Here is a 20,051-nt window from a genome sequence, read left to right as displayed (position 1 = left end):
GCTTTAGGACAGCGTTTGGGTGTTCGTGCTACGGCTGGTTACAGCGCTGGGAGAAAACAGTCTTCTGCCCTGAAATAAACTATTTATTTACTAAAAAAAAAGGAAAAAAAAAAAAAAGAGGAGAATATAAAGAATTTGGGAAACGTTTTATTGGACTTCTTGGTGTAAGCTTCTGAATAAAAGCACATTTTTACAGTTAAATCTGCCTATCCCTACTCTAGTCACTTCAGCAGTTCACTAAGTTGTTCTATGAAATCAATCGACTCAAACACAACTTCATACATTTAAGAGCAGCACGGTCAGGTCAGCCCCGATGTATTTACACAGCTGTGCTCTATTTCACCTGTTCTCTTTGCCTATACCAAACATACCCCTGGCACTGTTACTGACATGACAGTGGCAGCTCACAGATTTCACGGGTGTCACAATGGCAACTTGTCCCTGTGCCTTCAGCAGCCTTCGTTCCTGCTGCCCCTCAGAGCTCCCTCAGACACAGCCAGGACAGCTCCTATGAGGACACGGAACACAGGTCTTCATCTGCTGTGAGGCTTCACTTCCCAGAAGCAGCGAGCAGAGATTCAATATCCTGAATGACTTTAGAAGTTTTCTCCAAAGCTTCCAAGACGCACCCGACACTGAGTTCTTCCAATTCACTTCTGCTTTCATTTTTTCTGACAGCGATACCAGACGTCCCTTCCGGAGCATTGCTACTGTCTAAAAAAACTAGTGTTACTTTGTTAAGGAAAAACATCAAACTCTTCCTCCAAATGAGAAAAATAATTCTCCATGATAGATCTATGTTCATCATTTTGGATTGCAAAGTTTCACATTTTGTAGCATGGTAATTACATATAGCCAAAAAATAAAGATGGTGTATTACTTAAAATGTCTATAACATTTATATAAAAATGTCTTTTAGACTTCAATTTTTCCAAGAGTTACTTTAAAAAGAAAACTGATGTTACACTGCAGTTTAACAGTGTGCACTTTTCACACTAATAGAATTGTACACTGTTTTAAAGACAATTATAGAGTGGTTTTAAGCAGATTCAGCACAGCACACATTTTGAGCTGGCTGAACACAATTAAAACACCACTTAGGTATCTGATTAACAGAAAGATACTGTACTGCAACAATAAGCCCCAAGGCAACTGCCTTATTCCTCCTTCAAGAACAAATCAGCAGATGACTTAGCAAAACTGATGCAATAAGCATTAAAGGGCTGCGTTTTTTGGTGAGTTTTATTTTGGTGCTGTGACGCAGAACTTGGACAAGATAAGTGATAAAACAGAAATGATAAGAAAAAGAGGTAATTTTAAGAAGTAAGGCAGTAAAAGAAAGCAGGAACAGGATAGAGAGCGTTTGATGATCTAAAGTGAAGATCTGAACATAGAGATAGACAGCAGAATATAAAAGTGAAAAATCTTTACAGCTTTCAAAAGGATACAATTAAATCTCTGTATTTTTTCGAGCTCAGCATCAGCAGACCTGTCCAAGAAAATGAAGATTATTAAACTATTTAGTATCATAAAAGGTTCTCAATGACATTTTATAACTCAGATTTTGTTTTTTAACAGTTTCCAGCAATACTGGAAGTTAGATCAGCAAAATCCAAGTGAAAAAAAAATTGCTTTATTTCTGTCTTTCATACCACTATTCAATGGCTGACATTAATAATTTGTGTTCCTGAAAACTAAGGCTCTGCTCTAAGAATAGTCTCTTTTCTCTATGCATCTATAAATATAGATAAAAATTTTCATTTCATCAGCTACAAAATGTATCAGCTGAAACTGCTATAATTTAAGTAACAAGTACAAGAGTAATTGATGTCACTTAACACATTTTTAATACCTAAATGCGTTTGCATGTGATGTCAGTAAACTTCTGGTCAGTAGTATGTATTAAAAAGGGCAAGTACATCAGCAAGAGATCCAACTGCTAAGTTCAAAGTACTGTTTTGAATTGCTTGATATTCTGTTAGAAGACACCTTTCTTAGTCTAGTTTCTCTTTTTTTGCCTTGCAAGATAATATCTCTGTAACATTAATCCTCCTTTAGCCAAGTCACCATAATTCTGATATTTAAGTAAGACAGGCTCAGTGAAACAACCTCCCCCTGGAACCCACCTAACATTTTAAAAACTGAATGAAAAATATGAAACCATTCAAAATAAATGGTCTTTTTGACCATTAGGAAATGCAATCTCTAAAATTCACAGTTTATAATATTTTTGGGCTTTGTTTTCAACATTATTTATAGTAAATTTTTTAGGACAAAGATGAATACCAGTTTTCTTCAGTTACAGAGTGTGCAGTATCTTCAGCAATCTCTTTCCTTTCATTCAAACTTCTGCACCATTCTATTGCTGTTCTGATGTACCTACGTTAATATGAAAATTCAAAAAAGTAGTTATTTATATGAAAACCAAACTATTAATTCAAGCAAAAACCTGAAGGTGTTAAGCAATACATCTGGATCTGAAAGAAAAAGCTATGATTCAAAATATAGCCTTTTCTCTAGTTTGCCTTGTCATTTTTTGATTCACACTTTTTGTCTAGAATCTCCTTCATATTTAGATTTATGCTGTTATAGAAAACTAAAACAAAGCTGTTACAATTTGTGATGAGTAGCGTACAAGTGGTTATTTTTGTTTGTGAATATCTGCTTGCTAAAATGCAGCACAGTAAGCTTCTGATGATACCCATAATGAGGCTGTAATTCGAGCAAGGAGATTACAGAAAGTAATCTGCAGGCAGAGGTCATTATCTGTAATAAAGCAAAAACTGGATAAAGTGCTGTCCACTTTTATGTACCAGCTCTACATAGGACAAATGCTTTTGGGGTTTCTTCTTATCCACGGAGGTAAATACCAAGTTGCAGCCCCAGTTATTTTTCTAAAAAGACACATCAGTAACAATTATGATGTAATCACAGCATGCAGTGGCCCTGGGTCATACAGGTCCTGAATCTTTGCCAGATGTAAGATGGAGCTTTTATCATTTTGTCTTTGGTCCAGCCCTTCCAGTATATTGTCAGTAAATACTACTTCTTCAGCTAAATGGATTTGTAAGGGATTATTTTATATTTAAATTGTTTAAATTGTTTATACCTTTCATAGACTCCAGGATGACTTATTTGTATTAGCTGCTGTACCCCATCAGGAGTAGTTAACTTACACCAGCCTACATCTTCATTTACCTTGGAAGAACAAACATTACAAGTATTAATTTTCTGCTGTAGTCGGAAGAAGAAAAAGCAAGTATAATTTGCTAATTTAAGAATTAAATATCTATGAACAATCCAGTTCAAACACTTAAAAGTTTGTGTTTTGCTAAGGATAGAATTTGGTACACAGTCTTAAGCTGAGCCAGGGGAGGTTTTGGCCAGACATTAGGAAGAAGTTTTACACAGAAAGAGTGATTAGGTATTGGAACAGGCTGCCCAGGGAGGTGGTGGAGCCACTATCCCTGGAGGTGTTTAGGAAAAGAATGGATGTGGCACTCAGTGCCCATGGTCCAGTTGACAAGGTGGTGTTTTGTCATAAGTTGGACTCAGTGATCTCGGAGATCTTTTCCAACCTGATTCTGTGATTCTGTGGTATAGTCTGCTATGACAAATGCAGGGGAAAAAGGCCTTGGCATAGTCCCAGGACCTGCTTTGTGCTATGTAAGAATAAATTATTTCTAAAAGTGCATAGAAACATCTCCAAACCAGAAGAATTTTCAATTATTTTTTATTTTTGTATTTTATAGGCATCAGAACTTTTGCTTCATGTTCTCACTGATTTCCTAGTAACACTTTTTCATTAAAGGTTTAAGAATAGTCCTTCCTCTAACTCATGACTTACCTGAATCTCATTAGAGGAGGAGCTGAAATCCCAAACCACATTCAGGGTCAACCCATCCCAAAAAGCAGCATGGACTTTATGATCTGAGTACACAAAGAGTCTTCCCATGCTGGGAATAATCTTTTCATACAGCAAAACTGGCAACATTTCTCGTCCATCTGTCTCGGGTACCTAGAACCAAACAAATACATCAAAAACTTGAGGGAAGATTACTTACATCATTACAGCTGTTTGTATATGGCCAAGATTTTCAATTCACTTGTTTATTCCCAATTACACCAGCTCTCTTCATTATGCAATTTCTTTCTCATAAATATAACTTTACATATAGCTTCATAAATATAACTTTATAGTGCATCCTTTTGGTTCCTAAATATCTGCTTCTGATTTGTGAGAATACACTCAACATTCTTCCCTCTAGATTTAGTCATATTCCCTATAGCCTGTATAATCTTCCCTATAACACCGAAAGTTTTATAAATTTTCAGCTACATACCACTTTCCAGCAGCAGAGATAATAGTTATGACTTAATAACAGTTTTGTCTTGCAGCAATAATGAAGTATTCTGAGGAGAAAAAAACCCAAATAAAATATTAAGCATTTAATTATTATTACGTCTTCTAAGCAGTTGAGACCTTCGTTTTTAAAGTTTACATATGTCCTCAGTGCTAATATGAATTCCCTTATTTTTATACTTAATGTAATAATAAGTGTTATATGTAATTTTAACTCCTGTCCTTCCTAAGTCAGAGGAATTAATGTAACAAAGGTAAAGTTACTTGGTTGCCTGAGTAATAATGGAGGATATAGAATATGGATTTCCTGGTACATCAGGAGGAAGACTGTTCACTGAATACACTTTTTCTTCCACCTGCAGTAAAAAGCAGAAAGATGAATTACTTACAGGTACCATAGCATGAAAACAGCATTAAGAGCTTGCAGGTTATGAAATTTTAAATCTCACAGAAAGCAACTATAATCACATTTAGATCTGCCCCAGAACAACTATCTCCTCAAAAAGTAAAAAAAAAAAAATTCAGTTTCTCTGCACTCAATAAGGGCCACGAAGTTCTCTTATCAGAGAGTAGGCAGTAGTTTGTTGCTGAGTAACGACATTTGACTACAACTTAAAGGCTGCATTTGAAGAGTACAAAGCTGATCCTTAATTCTGCTTTAAAAATACAAGGCGCTGCATAAGCACTTGAGAGGATTTGTGCTATGGGGAAACTTAGCAACAGGCAGACACAGAGGCAAAATCCTTTCTCCAGCATTGAACAGCTGGTCTGTAGCAAAGCCAGAACACATCTTCTAGGTTCTGCCTCCATACAGTAGAAAACACTTCCAAGTACATAAAAATTAATAATCAGTATGTTAGTTTAAAAACTAAACTTCTAAATTAGTGACAAATGGTAGTGGTAGCATCTTACTCTTGGGTTTGATAAAATGAATGTTACAATTAATAAAATTTTTCTTATTGTATCTGTAATTTACCAAAATACTCCTTCTGAAGCAGAAGGAGTAATCTCATTTTTTTTTTTGTACAATTAATGGCTCGATAGAGGCATTACAGTAATTCACTACAAACTGCATAGCCAAATGTCTTAAAACTAAGAAACCACTAACTTGAAGGGATTTGGAATATACTTTAAAATAGTTTTATACCTTTTTTGTTCCTTTTTGGACTGCATAACGTATGAAATATTTTCCTAAAAACGCTCCCTCTGACTTGAAAAATGAGTCATCACCAGGATAAACTTCTGTGATGTTTGTCCTACCATGGATAAATCTAAGAAAAAATAACATGGTTTTTAACGGGTGTTTAAAATGCTGTTTCACTAGACAAGCAAAACAGGTTAGTACACTTTAAGAAAGCAACAAGCAGAAACAAATTTTCAGTAACTCTCATGTGAAAAAATTTCCACTGTTTCATAAAGAGCGAAATATACCAACAATTTCTTTTAACACAGAGGATTAGCATTACCAGGGCTGTTTCTTTGCAAGTGTATATGAGGGGGAGGATTTAAATAAGCTAAGGAGCGCTTTTTTTTGTGTTGAGGTAAACATCTCACAAGGGCTGCTCGTATCACTGACCACAAAATATAGTGATTCTGAAGAGAATAACCCACTTTTCTTAGTAGACCAGCCCTACCTAGTGTACACAGGAAACTGCCAGACTGAATGATTCCTGAAAAATCTGAAGCTCAAAACCACACTGCAGCTGTGTGTTTTCCATTAATGTCAATGGTCTTTTATCTGTGATCATAGGTATCTTCAAGCCTAAAACCCACTTAATGACTCAACTCTCTGGTTACATGCCTGGACTTAAGAGGTGGGACTTAAAAAGAGTTAATTGTGGCTACTCACTATACCTTCAAAGAAAAGAGTTTTTTGAGAAAAAAAGGTCTGAACTGCTGCTAAACATTTTGTTCAGATAAGATGAAAATTTAGGAATTACACTAAGAAAAATGAAGAACACTGACGATTAAAGGTCTCAATAGCAAGGATGCTTTTACCAAAGACCTTTAGATGCTGATAGTAATTATAACAATTTCAATTTGAAAGAGTGTTTAAAAGAAAAAAGTCTTTTTTTAACCATACGGACAAGGTGACTAGCCAGTAAAATCCAGAGTTGAACTGCCTGCAACATATGAATTATGGAGGTCACCAAGACAAACATTTCTAAAGCATGAAATCATCAGTATCAAAAGGAACGCTAAGTAATTTGCAAAGAAACCAAGTACCATGATTGTCAGTGAAATATGTGGGAACTCCAGCTGTCCAATAAACCTTTAAGAAATCAGATCACTTCTTCAGAAGCTTTAAACATGGTTTCACATTCAGATCTGGAAGTACATTGTACTAGAAAACCTGAAGTCCAATGAACAAACAGCAGAAATGAAACTCTTACATGGAGATTGTGTTCAATTTCTCAAAGAGTGAGAAATGGACAAAGTAAGACATTTCATCTTAAAGCTTAATTCCCATAACAATAAAGTCTTCCAAAGATGACACACATTACTTCCTACATACCTGTAAAAAACACCCTGGCACCATACAACTTGAATTAGCTGAGGGCATGAATAGTTTTCAGTATCTTCATTCTGAAAGAAGTCACAGAAAGTCCACCTGTGTAAAATGCAATAGAAGTCCAAAGATTGGTTTTGTGGTTTTTTTGTTTGTTTGTTTGTTTGTTTGTTTGTTTGTTTTTGTTTTGGGTTTTTTTGTGTGTGTGCAGGTAATCATTTCTGTAACTAGAACTGATGCATGCACACCTGTTTAAAGGGAAGGGTCTGCATATTTTTAGAGTCCTCCAATTCTTTAGTTATTCACATTAGTTCCCAAATTAAACTTCTCAACCCTGCAAATGTTTTTATTTTTAGTGATGCTGACAAGAGAACATATTCCACTGGCCCACCTCAGAAGTATTATCTTCTTCTCCAAAATGAAAAAAAAAAAACCCAACCCAACCTAACACCTGTGTTCTTTTTTCAGTATTCTCTTTTCCTTTTACATGTTTATACAGTGTATCAGAAAACTGAATTTTTTTTTTCCTCTGGACTAATTACTACAGTTTCATTACAGTAGGATACAGAATGTTGGTTTCACATGTTATGTTTCAAGAAGCTTCTAAAAAAAACCCAGCTGATAGTAATTTTGAACTTTTTTTTATAGCTAGAATTCAGTTATTTCCCTAGAGGTTGAAGTTCCAAATTGAAGAATTTTGAAACATGTTAACAATTACAGTGTAAAGAGCTTAAATTACCTGTGTAAATGTGGAGCTCTGCAGCTAAGTGGCAAAGCTGTAGGTAAACAAGAAACTGTTTCATGTGTTTCAGGGTCTGTTAAACCAGCCTTGATAGATGTATGGTTAGTTTCCCCACATGGCTTCATTACGTTCTTAACCGTATGTAAGCTACAGCACATCAGTGCCAAAGACAAAGGATATTTCCATTCTTCTGGACAGGAGGAAACAGACCAACACTGTGTAACCCATGTGTATTCAGAAGAACAACTGGTGTCTCCTCGATCCTTTGGTTTGGTTGGTTCCCTGAATTTACCTTCAGCACAACCATGTTTATTCTTCTTATTCTCTATTTTTGTTTGTTTCAATGACATTTCTGTGACAGAGTCATTACTTGGTTTTTCACGCTGAACTCCAGTTTGATAGTAGCTGTACTTTTGAGAGGAGCATAACGATGCTGCAGATGACTGGCTGACTTTGCATAAGAACTCCACTGTAAATTCTTGCTGTAATTCTGACAAGTAAAGGTGAGCATAGCCATCTACAGATGAGATCTTCACACTGCCATTGTCCATACATCTTGTCAGATCAGCTGTTGCAGGGTCAGGCCATCTAATTTCTAAGATATCATTGAGAAGAATCTAATACAAGAAAAAGAATTGGAATGTGCAGCAAGATAAAAATGACCTGCCTCTCAGAAATTACAATGGAGGATTTACACTTAAATGAATCCAGTTCTTCTGCAAGGTGATGTGTGACAAGAAATGCTGCTCTGTATTTATTTGCATATATGAACCCAAGAGGAAGTAAAATATCTAACCTTCATATCTGCTGCTTCCTGTTCTAACAAAGTTCTTTCTAGCAATAAAGTTATAATTTAATAATAATTCATAAAGTAGGAACAGGGCACAACTATTTCCATTTCCAAGAAACTGCTTTTAAGAAACACTGAAGAGCACAGCTGAATTATCTTGTACGAATGAGTTACTGGCTGAGTTCATAATGAATTGCAAAAGGACCCTTAAAAAAAGCAAAAATCAATAACCAGACAATAAGGATGCAGACAAAAATTCAGTTGGGATAAACATAATGTGATATAAATGGGGAAAAGCAGTCCTAGCTTTCTATATAAAAGAATGGGCTCTGAGTTGACTGATACTGTTGGAGTTCCTCTAGGCAGGAATGAGATCTTGGTGTTATAACTGTCAGTCCCACAAAAACATACTCAATGCTCAGCAGCAGTTTAATCAGTGTATTATATGTTTGAAAATTTTAGGAAAGGAACAAGAACAGACAAGATATAATGATAACACTGAGTATGTCTTCACAGTTAATCTGCACTTTGAATACTGTTTGCAGTTCTGAACAGGCCACACTGCTGACAACATCTCCCTCATCGAGTTGTCTAGAGATGCGGATGGTTAGAATGGCGAAAGGAGAGCACACCATAGTTGCAGGTTGTTTTAAACTCAGGCATGATCCAAGTAATGCAGTACAGGTGTTTTTGTGCCCTGTGGCACACATACAGTGATACCGTGTGACGGTGTTATAAGCAGCTAAGCATTAGCATGAAGTGTGTTACACTTGCACTGAAGTGTCAGTCTAGAACTTTTAAAACTCGCCTGATTTACCATTTGTCTTAAGACTCCCACACTGGCATTCAGTGGGAACACCAGAGGGATGCTGATGAGGAGTAAAGCTCCCCAAACCAGTAAACTGGTGTCTGGATGGATGTTCAGTCTGACCTAGAGTAGTCCTTGCTGCAAGGTGACGCTTTGCCCCATTCCTCTCACAGGCCCCAGCAACAGTCTGACGCAGGTACTTCAGTGGGGAGACAATGGAATATCGAACCTGAGAGCCTCTTGGAAAACACCATCCTATTTCACTGGGTCTTTCCTGAAAGTTTTCTACTGCCAAAATGTAACACATATAAAACAGCTCATTCTATCCTATGTACAGAATCCTATAAAATCTTTAGTCTTACTAGGAGTAATCTAATTTTAGCGTTTGGCTACAAAGGATCCACATAAATAAAGGGCTAAGTTACAATTAAAACTGTAATTTAGGATGGCAAGCTGACAGCTCCACTGGCAAACTGCACTCGATACATTTCCATGGCCTGTACTCACACAAAAGCATGCAGAGTTATATTAAGTCCACCAGGGAAATTAATTTTACAAAAGCACTGCACGTGTAGCTCCCACCTTTTTTCTCTCTGGAGGTATAACGCGGGAAGGTAAGTACGGGCGAGAAGAAAACTTGTTCCGGAAATCTAGAGCTCGTAGAAGTTGTTCCTGTTGAAGTGTGGAGAAAAACAAAACCACCCTGTTACGGGTTTTTATGTGCGGAGATAACATGTTAAACTGATTTTTTACTTGTCTTTTGCAGAGCTGATCTAAGAAACCCCCTCCACTTTACAGAGAGAAACAAGAACTCTGTGCTGTGACTCCCCTGGGCCGCCCCGTTCCCGCTCAGGGCGGCAGCCCCGGCACTTCCATCGCAAACAATGCTTCCTGGGACAACACAGGGACGAGGTACCGCTGCCCTCTCCAAAGGCCATGCCCGTCCCATACCCTGTAGGCACTGACGACGAAGGCGACCCGCTGGCGGGTGGTCTCCGCCGGCTGGAGCGGGTGGGCGGCGGGGAGCACCGCTGCTTCGTATAGGTATTCGCAGCCGCACGGAGACAGCAGCAGGCGGGACCCCCCCGCGTAGTGCACCTCCACCGAGTCATCCCCGAACAGCACCATCAGCTCTTCGGCCTCCATCGCACTGGGAGGCCGAGCGGGGACCGAGGGCTCGGGGCTCGGCGGCCCCGCCGGCGCACGGCGGGAACCGCGGGGCAGGACGGGGCAGCGCTCAGTTCCGCCCGAGTTCCCTCCCGAGCTCCGCCCAGGGGAGGTACACGCACCATCCCACTCGCTCACAGAGCCTTAGGACAGCAGTGCTGCTTCTCCCGTCTGCCTACGAATTAAACCAGCGACTGGGCAACCCGGCGATCATTCCTGGCCTCCCCACATCGGCACCTCTGGAAAATTCGGAGGCAGGCTGGCCATCTACAACATACCCCAAAGACAGACTACATACAAATAATTCTCTAGTGACTGCTGCTTTACATTCATGTATTCACAGGGCAGGGAAATTCAACCTGTGTACATAGAACTGGGTAGCAGAAGTCGTAGTTGAATAGGCAAGGCCTAATTTCCCAAAGGATAATTTCAAAATTATGCCTAGCTGTCTTTTTGGAAGATTATATACAACACCCTCCCTCCCCTAATTCCTACGATTAATCAAAGCCGGGTTAAGTGGATTGACAGTTTACATCTAAGTGACAATTCATTACCGATCCCCGCTCAAAGCACTTAACAAACATAATTGATTTCCACACTAGATCACATGCTCTTGCTGTAAGAGTCGTCCCTTTCCTCCCTGTGGAGGTACAAGTTTCTCAAATCAGTGCCATCTCGGATGAAGCGCATTCAGTACAACTTTTCCATTCTCAACAGCTGTTTTCCCAGGAGAGAGTAGATGAGCATCCAGATCAAATGCAGGCACAGCCATGCATCAAAATAACCTGGTTCTATTTGCAATACCCTTTCTAATGTGTATTATTCTGTACCGTACTTGCCTGAAGCAAGTTTCAAAGTTCATACTGGGATTATGAATGAGTCATGAATATTAGTTTTTATTATGGATGATACACTGTATTTTGCTGACGTTTTCACTGCTGTGGCTGGAACCCTCACCAAAGAAACTGTGGAAGTAGGTCACTCAGGCTGAAGCAGAGGTGGCAAATCAGCAATTCAGTGTACAAACAGTGTACTATCTTTCCCGGCTTTTTGTTGGAATGTCATTTTCTGTTCTTGTACTAATTACCAGGATGTATAGGCATAAACTGGATGATTAGAACCACAACTCAATCAGATAGAAGTTGTAAACTTGAGCTATCAGTAATTGAATGAGTTCTGTACAGTAGGAAGGAAAGGCAGAATGTGATAAGAAAGTACTGTCTCAGAGAGAAACGAAGATTACTATTCCAAACCAGACCGAGTGTCACAAATATTCAGTGCCATAATGGATTATTGTACCAAAAACAAAAATCCCAGCTCTGCACAATTTGTGATACTGGTGGTACCTCACATAGTGTTTGTTCCTTCTGTAGTTCTACAATTAACCTAAAACCCAACAGTCAAAACCCAATGACCATCTATCTTCCTAAAACAAAAAACAGGCCAGTAGCAAGACCTCCTTTGTAGGAAACTACTGAGAGTAAGTGGACTTCACTTCTGAATGTGAAAATCACTCAAGAGCAAAGCACATGCAAAACAGCAACACTGGCAGCTCAATTTGAGATTACTTTAAGCAAAGTGTGGTTTTCGAGTACTAAGCATTTCTGTTAAATCACAATTAGATTTTTCAGAGTGGGAAATATTGTGCATACTCCTACTGCTCTCTGAAGCTTGGCTCTCCTGTTCAAATCTGAATGTGAAGCCTGTTTCTTTTCAGAACCATTGCTAAAGAAGCTTGCTTCACATGTCCCCCAAAGTTTGCTCTCCATGCTTCTGTGCCTTTGCTGGTTTACCATTACACCATAAAGGAAATCCATCTTTTTAAATAGTTATATATTTGCAAGGCATTGTTCAGAAACCTGTAGATGAGAAACATCTACAGCACTTGAAATGTGTCAATGCTAAATCAGGTGAAATGATCTTTAAGACTCATATCTATCACACACAGAACAATGGGCAATTAAAAGTGGGCAGACAAGCAGAAAATGGTGATTCTGACAGTCAGAAACCTGCTGTTTTGCTCTCCTCACATCTCATTCCACCATCACTAATTTGTATTAAAGTTCTGTCAGATCTAAGACAAGTAGGAAAGACTTAAGTGTTAAAGATTACTGTGTGTTCCTTATGCAGTAGGACAGAGTTATAACTAATTTTTCCCTACTGCAGCAACTGCTTAAAGCTCTTACTAAGCTTCACAGGTACAGAGGCAGCAAACTTCTCAACTACTTCGAACAAAAGTCTCACTTTATGATTTTTCAGTATTTCTGGTGGAGGGAAAAGCTTATGTTGCAAACTTGACCTGAGCTGCTTTATATATACAATTCCTAGTTCTCAACATTTTAATAATACAGGATGATTTGGCACACTTCTTATCTACATGCAAGATATTCTGTCTCCACAAGCTGACAGAGTACATCTGGAACCTGAGAGCTACTTTACAGAAAGACTCATCACAACAGATTCAAAACAAACATGAAAAGTGGAGTTCCTCTAGGTCACCATTACATTACTATGCAGCATAAATGGGACTTCAAAAGGCCCAAATTCCTCTGGACTTTTAGTGCTGAGAAAATAAGTTTTCCAGAAGACATCTGCTTACAAGGTCAGCAGGAAGTCTAACCTGTATTTGGATTACAAATTTTGTAGGAAAATTATGCTCAATTAGCGAATGCATGTGTGAAAACCAGCCAATTTTCACGTTTCTAGCTTCTGGATTTCAGTCTAAAGACTTAGAAACGCTAATACAGTCCTTAGGACCTTATTGCCTTTTGATACATTTTATTTTTCCAATGAGTATTTAAAGATGATAGTCTCTGCCACTGTGTACTTCGAAGGAAAAAAAGAAGTGTCGGGCAAAGGAGAGATAGAAGGAGGTCAAAATTCATTTTTGTTTTAAAGCAAAAAGAACAAGGTAGTGAAACTATACCAAAGGAAACAAAGCTAGTTAAATTTTATTTTCCAAAACTCCAACCTAAATAGGTATGTTAAATAACCATTCAAAAAACAGTGCTCACTCTATTAGCAGATGCACAACTTATTTAATCAAACAAATAACAGTGAAATATTATCAGAATTATTTACATGCATATTTACAACGTGTGTTCTTTATAGTAGGTAATTTCTGGGAATATTTGCATCTGTTCTTGGTAAGTTTTTCTGCTCAGTCTAACCAGTATAGGTAACAGCAAACAAACTGAGTTTGGCAACAAAACCAATGAAGCATCCTAGGAAAACTAACATGATTATATGGGGTCAAAAAAAGAGCAGTTGGCTTCAGAATGTTAACATTTATGAAATAAATGTATGTACTCCAATTACAAAGTTAAATCAAACTACATAAAATTAGAAGAATAAAGGAAGTTACAAGCATTGCCAGAAGGTTAGACCTGTTAGATACATTATTGAAAACGAAAAAAAAAAAAAGAAAAAGAGCACTGCATGTACGCTTGAGAAGCATGGATTCAAACATAACTACATTATTGTAGTCTTGAAGAACACAACAAATTACAGCATAGTTTTTGCTTGTAAATTTGAAAATGAGCTTATCTGAACCAAAGATCTTGAAAGCACCTCACTTCCAAAATACTGCTTGCTTTTTCACATATCAACATATAACATTTATTCCAGGAAAAAAAAAAAGAAAATTCCAGAGCTCACTCATACATGTTTTGAAAGAGTAATAAAACAGAAATAAACAAAACAAAAATCCATACACAAAACAAAACTCTCACAAACCACTTCTCATGATTGTGATCTACAAAAAAAATTAATTTTTTCCTTACTTGAATCACACTCTTCTTGGGGGGAAGGGAAGGAATCAAACACAACACATACGGTATATGGTAAATAGAACAAGTATATCCCCATTATATACTAAAGCAAACAAGCAAGCAAATTCAGATCATTATTCTTTCCCTTTCTTCCTCAAGGGAAATTTTATGAGGCCATTCCCCATTAAACTTTAATTTCAATTATAACTTCTAAATAATTTTTATTGCAGCCAAAACATTGTTCAAAAAACATTATTCATAAAATAAACTATGATATATACACAACATTTTAAGTTACAGGGCATAAGTTTACAATTTTTGGCAGATTCTGTTAAACAAAATGGAAATTGTATAACTTTAGTACTTAAAGAAACGAAAGTTTCTCATTTTGGTACAAATATTTTGCGTCCCCCTGTATTCTAACCATACCTAAACAGGTTTAATAAACTAACATTAATATGTAACATCTCACTGTTTTCTCTCATGTTCTGATTCTAGACAGAATTTTTCATACGCTTCTTCAATTTCTGGATCCATCTCATCATCAATCTCATCAAAATACCTAAAGAAAAAAAAATCACCAAAGGTGTTAAGTTTACTTACAGATTTTGAGAACCATTTGTGTAGATGTCAAGAATAAAACAAAGCTTTATGACATTATTTTTAAAGCGGATGAAGAAGAAAAAATAATGAGTACTAGGAAAACAAATAAACAGAAGCCTCAAAGCAGCATAGGTGAGTACAAATACCTACAGTGTTTGTCACGTTTTAGGTATCTTCTGCTGCCCAGTTTAAAAGACAGAAATAGTTCCCAATATATTTGTGATAGAAAACGCAATCATGCAATCCAAGCTTCCCAAAATCTACTAATGCATCCATATGGATCTATTTACAAAAAACATAATTACCAACGTATTAGCAAGGTCAACATGCTAGCTCAAGGAATATGTTTATATAGAAACCCTGTGTTCCTGTTTATTCATATTTAAAAGGAGGCTTCCTACTGCACCTGTGTTATACTACCTTGTATTATAGGGTAGCTGGACTTTCAGAAACAATCAGTCTTATTTAGGTCAAAGGAAAGACTGGATCCCAATAATTATGTAAGTATTGCACAAAAATGGAGACTACCATAGCATTTCAAAATAAAGCTAGGCAGTGATGGGCATAATTTCAGTTTTCCCCCCACAGTACATTGGGAAGTAACTTGTGTGTTCCCTGTTTTCTCCATATCCAACTCTAATGTCCTAGCCACAGACTAGGACAATAGAGTTGTAGCTTGAACATGATAGTGTAATTCTAAACAGCCTTAAACCAACCAGTCAGCAGCTACTGACTCGCCAGAAGTGTGCATTAATTTCAAGTGCTCAGTTTACTACTTTCAGTGTCTCAGTTCTGAACCATGGAATCAGATGTGTCTGATCTGCACAGAGGCCATAAATGTGTTTCACACAGAACGTCAGCAAGCCATGGAAAATGTGTATGAAAAGGTTTTTTTACTCCAGCTTGTGCACTGAAGAAGCTATCTACATATTTATTTGTTCCTTTCTTCTTGCAGAAGCGTAGGCCTCAGAAGGCAGAACCCTCCTCCCTGATGTTAGTTGTGAGAAATACCTGACAGAGAATCAGCAGACATTTGTCTAAGCTTTTCTTAAGCCTTCAACAAAGAAGGTTACAGAGTCACCTTGCTTTAAAGTTGACTCAGAGTGCTCTACATGTCACTCTTTGGATCTGCTGTGTTTTTAACTGCTGTCTGCTCCGATTTGCATTTATTCTTCTAAACACAGAGGTTCACATGGATCTTTTTTTGATCACTCTGTATGAGCTTGTTGATTTCTGATGACATCTCTTATGTATGTTCCAAAGTTGCCACTCCCCACAGCTGGGCACAATTTAAAAGTTTTCTAATACACTAATAAAAATATTGATCCAGGCTTGCACTCTTATCACACATAAACACAACATTGAACATGTTCTTCAGTGTCAAATCATGATCCTAAGGTCCTTCTCTGTGAGTTCAAAGCTCAGAACAATTTATTTTAGATCATATTTCTTTTACTTATTTTACATATTTCTTTGTTATAAACTGACACCAGTAAAGTGAGACTACATTTTCACCTACTGCTTCCCCCTTTGCTTTCCTTGCTCTACAGGAATACTGAAAAGCCCTTTAATTCAGCACTGCGTGTGCTGAGGAGAGAAACTTAAACCCCTTCCTTTGAAAAACTGAAAATTCTGTAATTATCTCTAGCTGAGAGGTTTATGTACATCAGTCAAATGAATTTAGGTTGCCTCACTATAAACACTTGAAGGCTTGGTGTGTCATTTTGATTGCAAATTTTTTTTAAATGCAGACGTTTGTTTGTATATGTGCATAACTATTTGAAATGTAACTATCCTACTCAATTGGATAAATATGAAATTGGTTTCAAGCTTGTGTGATTACAATCCAATTTACACCCAAACAAACACATCAACTCTAGAACTAAGTAAAAATTATCTTATTTAATTTCACTTTTGTCAAGACTGGAATCCTAATTCTGCAATATCACAGAATCACGGTAAAAATAACTATTACTAAAAAAAACACCAAACCACTAAAAAAGAAAACATACATATCCCCAGGTCCTGATAGATCTGCTCCATTTTCTTCATAATATGGAAACAAATCCTCTCTTTCAAGCAGCTCTTGGTATTCTTCTTGATAATCTGGTGAAGTAAAAATGAGACTGAGTAACATATAAGACTAATCCTCTAAATTAACATACATCTATAAACTTTGAAAATAGGTTAGTTAATGATACCATAAATGTCATGAAACATATTAACAGGAAAAACTCGCCCTACAATGTTTTCTCAGGACATGATATGACCTCTGAGACTGATGCCTAACTTCCCACAGAACTGTAAAGGTAATGACAGATGTCTTTACATCAAATGATGCCATGCCACATTGTGCTCAGATTACACATAATAAAGAAATGAAGGAAGAAAATCCCTTTTGCCAAAAACAGTGAACAAACAGAAGAAGATTTGAATATTTCCAGCTTCCTGAAAAGCCTGAGTGCTGAGGAGTACTGCACAAATTCTTCTGAACTATATGAACTCAAATGCACATTCTGCATTTCAAACATCTACCTTCTTTTAATACAGAATAAAGCAAGTGTCCCACAAAACCAGGAATTCAGACAGAATTCTGTCTTGTAAATTGTCTAAGTTTCAGATGTTTTCAGATTTTATGTACTTAAATAGGCCCTAAACTTAACAGGCCATACAAGTTTTTGAAGATGATTGAGAAGGCAGGCAAACTCAACTTGTGACATACCTGGGTCTGCTGCGGTGAAAGGAACACCATCAGATGTGTAAAATGTTGGTTCATTCTAAGAATAAAGTCACACAAAGTTATACATATTCAGAGACAGCTCTTCGTAGTTTTGAGTAATGTGATTGACTATGATTCAAATTAAATTCACATTAATTTCAGAAACTGAAATATCCATGTATTCTTACCATAAAATAGTTGGGGTCATTTTCAGGGGTAGCTTCTGTATGTGGAGTTGTTCCGTGAACTCTACCCCAGTTACTAGATCGCAGTTCTACTAGTTTCAGAAGCTTATGTTTCACATCTCTGAAATAAAGAAAACCACTACAAAAGTTATGTTTTGTGCCAAGCAAGGAATTGGGCTTCTCTTACTGTGCAGTACAAGACAGTTAAATCACTCTGAAAAAATGGTCTAGAAAGGACAAATTTTGTGCCAATCTGCAGAAAATTTTAAGTTAAATTCTTACTTGCAAGTCTAGATGCTTTATGTGTCAAATATGAGATACTCACCCTCTCCACTTCCTCTGCTGTTAATTAAGGAGCTCATAATGAAAAAGGAAATGGTTATTGTTTTTATTGGGATACCACACCTTGCAGCACAACCTGGGGAACAAATCCTTTTCTGATAAAAGGAAAATACTGGGAGTAACAGGGGGATGATCTTCAAATTTTACTTTAACCCTTTATTTGATGCTCCTAACTTTAGCCCTCCTCATTGTACTGAAATATTGTAGTCAATAGTGAGAAGTAATGTCCCCAGTACATTAGATACCATCACCCATTTCATCCCTAAAATAAGAGAAATTGCCTTCTTTAAAGCAAGTCTGTGGAGAAGAATCTCATTAAGGAATACATAAAGAAATAAAATTTTTGGTTGTTTCCTCACTTCAGATGAGTTTGTTGTTCTGTGTCTTTGAAATCTCAGCTTGTACCATCAATTTTGATTCCTGAAGCAAAATTTTTCTCATCCTCCTTGGGGGCAGCTCAATTACAACCCACAGATAATATGAGCTACCTCTTGGCCTCTCCTCCATATGGCAAGAGATCAGTGTCTGACCCTACTACAGGTTTTTAGCGAGCTTGCAAGAAGTTGAGGATGAAGCACAGCAGAATCAGACATCACCACACACACAGTGGATTGGTCAGCCACTAATACATTACTAATACATTCGTCAACTACTCATTTCTTCCAGACCACAGTCAAGACCTTGGCAAAAAGGTGTGTTATCCAGAAGAAAATGAAAAACAAAACAAAACCACAAAGCATATTTCATTTTGCCTCTACGTTTATAGTGATTTTGTAGGTATTTGACACTGCTACATATTTAATACTGTTTTGTATATATTGAATCCTGTTAAATTCAGATTTAAAAGTATAAACTATGAGATACGGCCACTACCGTCTCTTTGTATATACTTGCTTTTAGACCCTAAAGCACTTATGGAAGATTTCAAGACCTAAGAAGTTAAAAAAAAATAAAAATGGAGTGGAATATGCACTTCTGTTAAAAGAGAAAATACAAAAAACCCTTCACAAAACAAAACCAAAAAATCCGTAAACCTCTTCAACTGAAAAATACTTTTTCTTTTTTCACATGGTCATCCAAACATCATGTTACTTTTAGTAAATAAAGATAATTTTTTGGATCTGTTCATTATTCTTGAAGATTTTCAAGGTGTTCTGTTCAATGTAAACAAAATACTGCAGACAAGTTTATCTTCTCACCTGCTACAGTTTGCATCCAACACAACATTTTCAATTCTCTGAATCACTTCCTCCATATCATTCTTTCCTTTTTCTTTCCAGGCATCTTCTAAAACTGAGCCTGTCAACTAAAGACAAGGGATTAATAATTTTATTTTTAGACTGAAAAACATCACTGCAAAACTTCCTGATTTGTGTATTGCATGTTTGAAAAGGCTCTTCAGTGGGCCTTGCCCTCAGGGAAGCACTGTCAACATGACTGACCACAGGAGCAAATGTGCTCATTGAGCACCAACCTCACGCTTGCTATGAAGCAGCCTGCTTAAACATCCAAACTTCAAATGAAGGTTTTAAATTGAAAATATCTCTCTTCCTTACTCTCTATTTACCATATCAAAAAAAAAAAGCTGTCAGAACTGAAATTCAAGAGCGAAGAGGATGAGAAACAGCAGAGTGAGGGAGGGTAAAGAATGAGGAGAAACAAACAACTCAAACAAAAACCTTCAGAAAAAGAATGTCTAGCACTTAATTTTCATTCCTAAATTAAACTGTGTTTTCCCAACTATGACTATTACAGAGTGTCCCTGGTGGTGCAGTGGCTAAACCACAGCGTTGTCAACGCTGAGATCTGGGTTCGATTCCCGGTTAGGACACTCCCCGGGCAGATGGAGCTCGTTAGCCCTGTAAGGCAATCCATCTACGTCCTGAGGACCTCGCTGCCACCGTCCAAGCGTGCTTGGCCCCGGCAGATGAACCTCAGGATTAAAGGGTGGGCTCAGTTCTGCGCACACTGTGTCTCACCTAAAAAATCCAATGCGCAGGCTGGAAGGTGTAAAGACCTTCCCCGGTTCTTCGTTCGCAAAGAGACTGGCCAT

The 20,051-nt window shown here is 37.4% G+C and overlaps 2 protein-coding genes across 5 annotated transcripts in view; both read right to left on the bottom strand.

Moving 5' to 3' along the window:
* Nucleotides 1-19: 19 nt before the first annotated feature.
* Nucleotides 20-10,358, bottom strand: CUNH5orf34 (chromosome unknown C5orf34 homolog). The gene is made up of 12 exons (XM_027880874.1): nucleotides 10,164-10,358; nucleotides 9,795-9,884; nucleotides 7,612-8,231; nucleotides 6,879-6,974; nucleotides 5,511-5,634; nucleotides 4,628-4,719; nucleotides 4,344-4,413; nucleotides 3,848-4,018; nucleotides 3,110-3,198; nucleotides 2,287-2,379; nucleotides 1,449-1,489; nucleotides 20-723 (listed from the first exon to the last, which is right to left on the bottom strand). Exons 1-12 carry the CDS (start codon nucleotides 10,356-10,358, stop codon nucleotides 551-553), a joined length of 1,854 nt encoding a protein of 617 aa, XP_027736675.1. The 3' UTR covers nucleotides 20-550.
* Nucleotides 10,359-13,311: 2,953 nt separating this feature from the next.
* The window catches only part of PAIP1 (poly(A) binding protein interacting protein 1), a 22,691-nt gene continuing 15,951 nt past the window's right edge, over nucleotides 13,312-20,051 (bottom strand). For all 4 annotated transcript variants that reach the window (XM_027880873.1, XM_027880872.1, XM_027880871.1 and 1 more), the window contains 5 exons: nucleotides 19,198-19,304; nucleotides 17,660-17,777; nucleotides 17,475-17,529; nucleotides 16,765-16,858; nucleotides 13,312-14,711 (listed from right to left, as the gene is read on the bottom strand). In XM_027880873.1, the coding sequence (XP_027736674.1) occupies nucleotides 14,618-14,711; nucleotides 16,765-16,858; nucleotides 17,475-17,529; nucleotides 17,660-17,777; nucleotides 19,198-19,304 (468 nt within the window). In that variant the 3' untranslated portion in view covers nucleotides 13,312-14,617. The remainder of the gene's footprint in view (nucleotides 14,712-16,764; nucleotides 16,859-17,474; nucleotides 17,530-17,659; nucleotides 17,778-19,197; nucleotides 19,305-20,051) is intronic.

This window comes from Empidonax traillii, unplaced genomic scaffold, assembly GCF_003031625.1.
Source record: "Empidonax traillii isolate 1590-97213 ecotype Southwest subspecies unplaced genomic scaffold, ASM303162v1 scaffold77:size1270838, whole genome shotgun sequence".
Classification (NCBI taxonomy): domain Eukaryota; kingdom Metazoa; phylum Chordata; class Aves; order Passeriformes; family Tyrannidae; genus Empidonax; species Empidonax traillii.
This window is presented reverse-complemented; position numbering and strand designations above follow the sequence as displayed.

Coding starts and splice junctions, on each gene's coding strand:
- CUNH5orf34 (XM_027880874.1), bottom strand. CDS start 10,358: ATGGAGGCCGAAGAGCTGATGGTGCTGTTCGGGGATGACTCGGTGGAG. Junction 2,380..3,109: donor CATCCTGGAGTCTATGAAAG/GTATAAACAATT, acceptor ATATTAACGTAG/GTACATCAGAACAGCAATAG. Junction 724..1,448: donor AAAAATACAGAGATTTAATT/GTATCCTTTTGA, acceptor AAGTAACACTAG/TTTTTTTAGACAGTAGCAAT.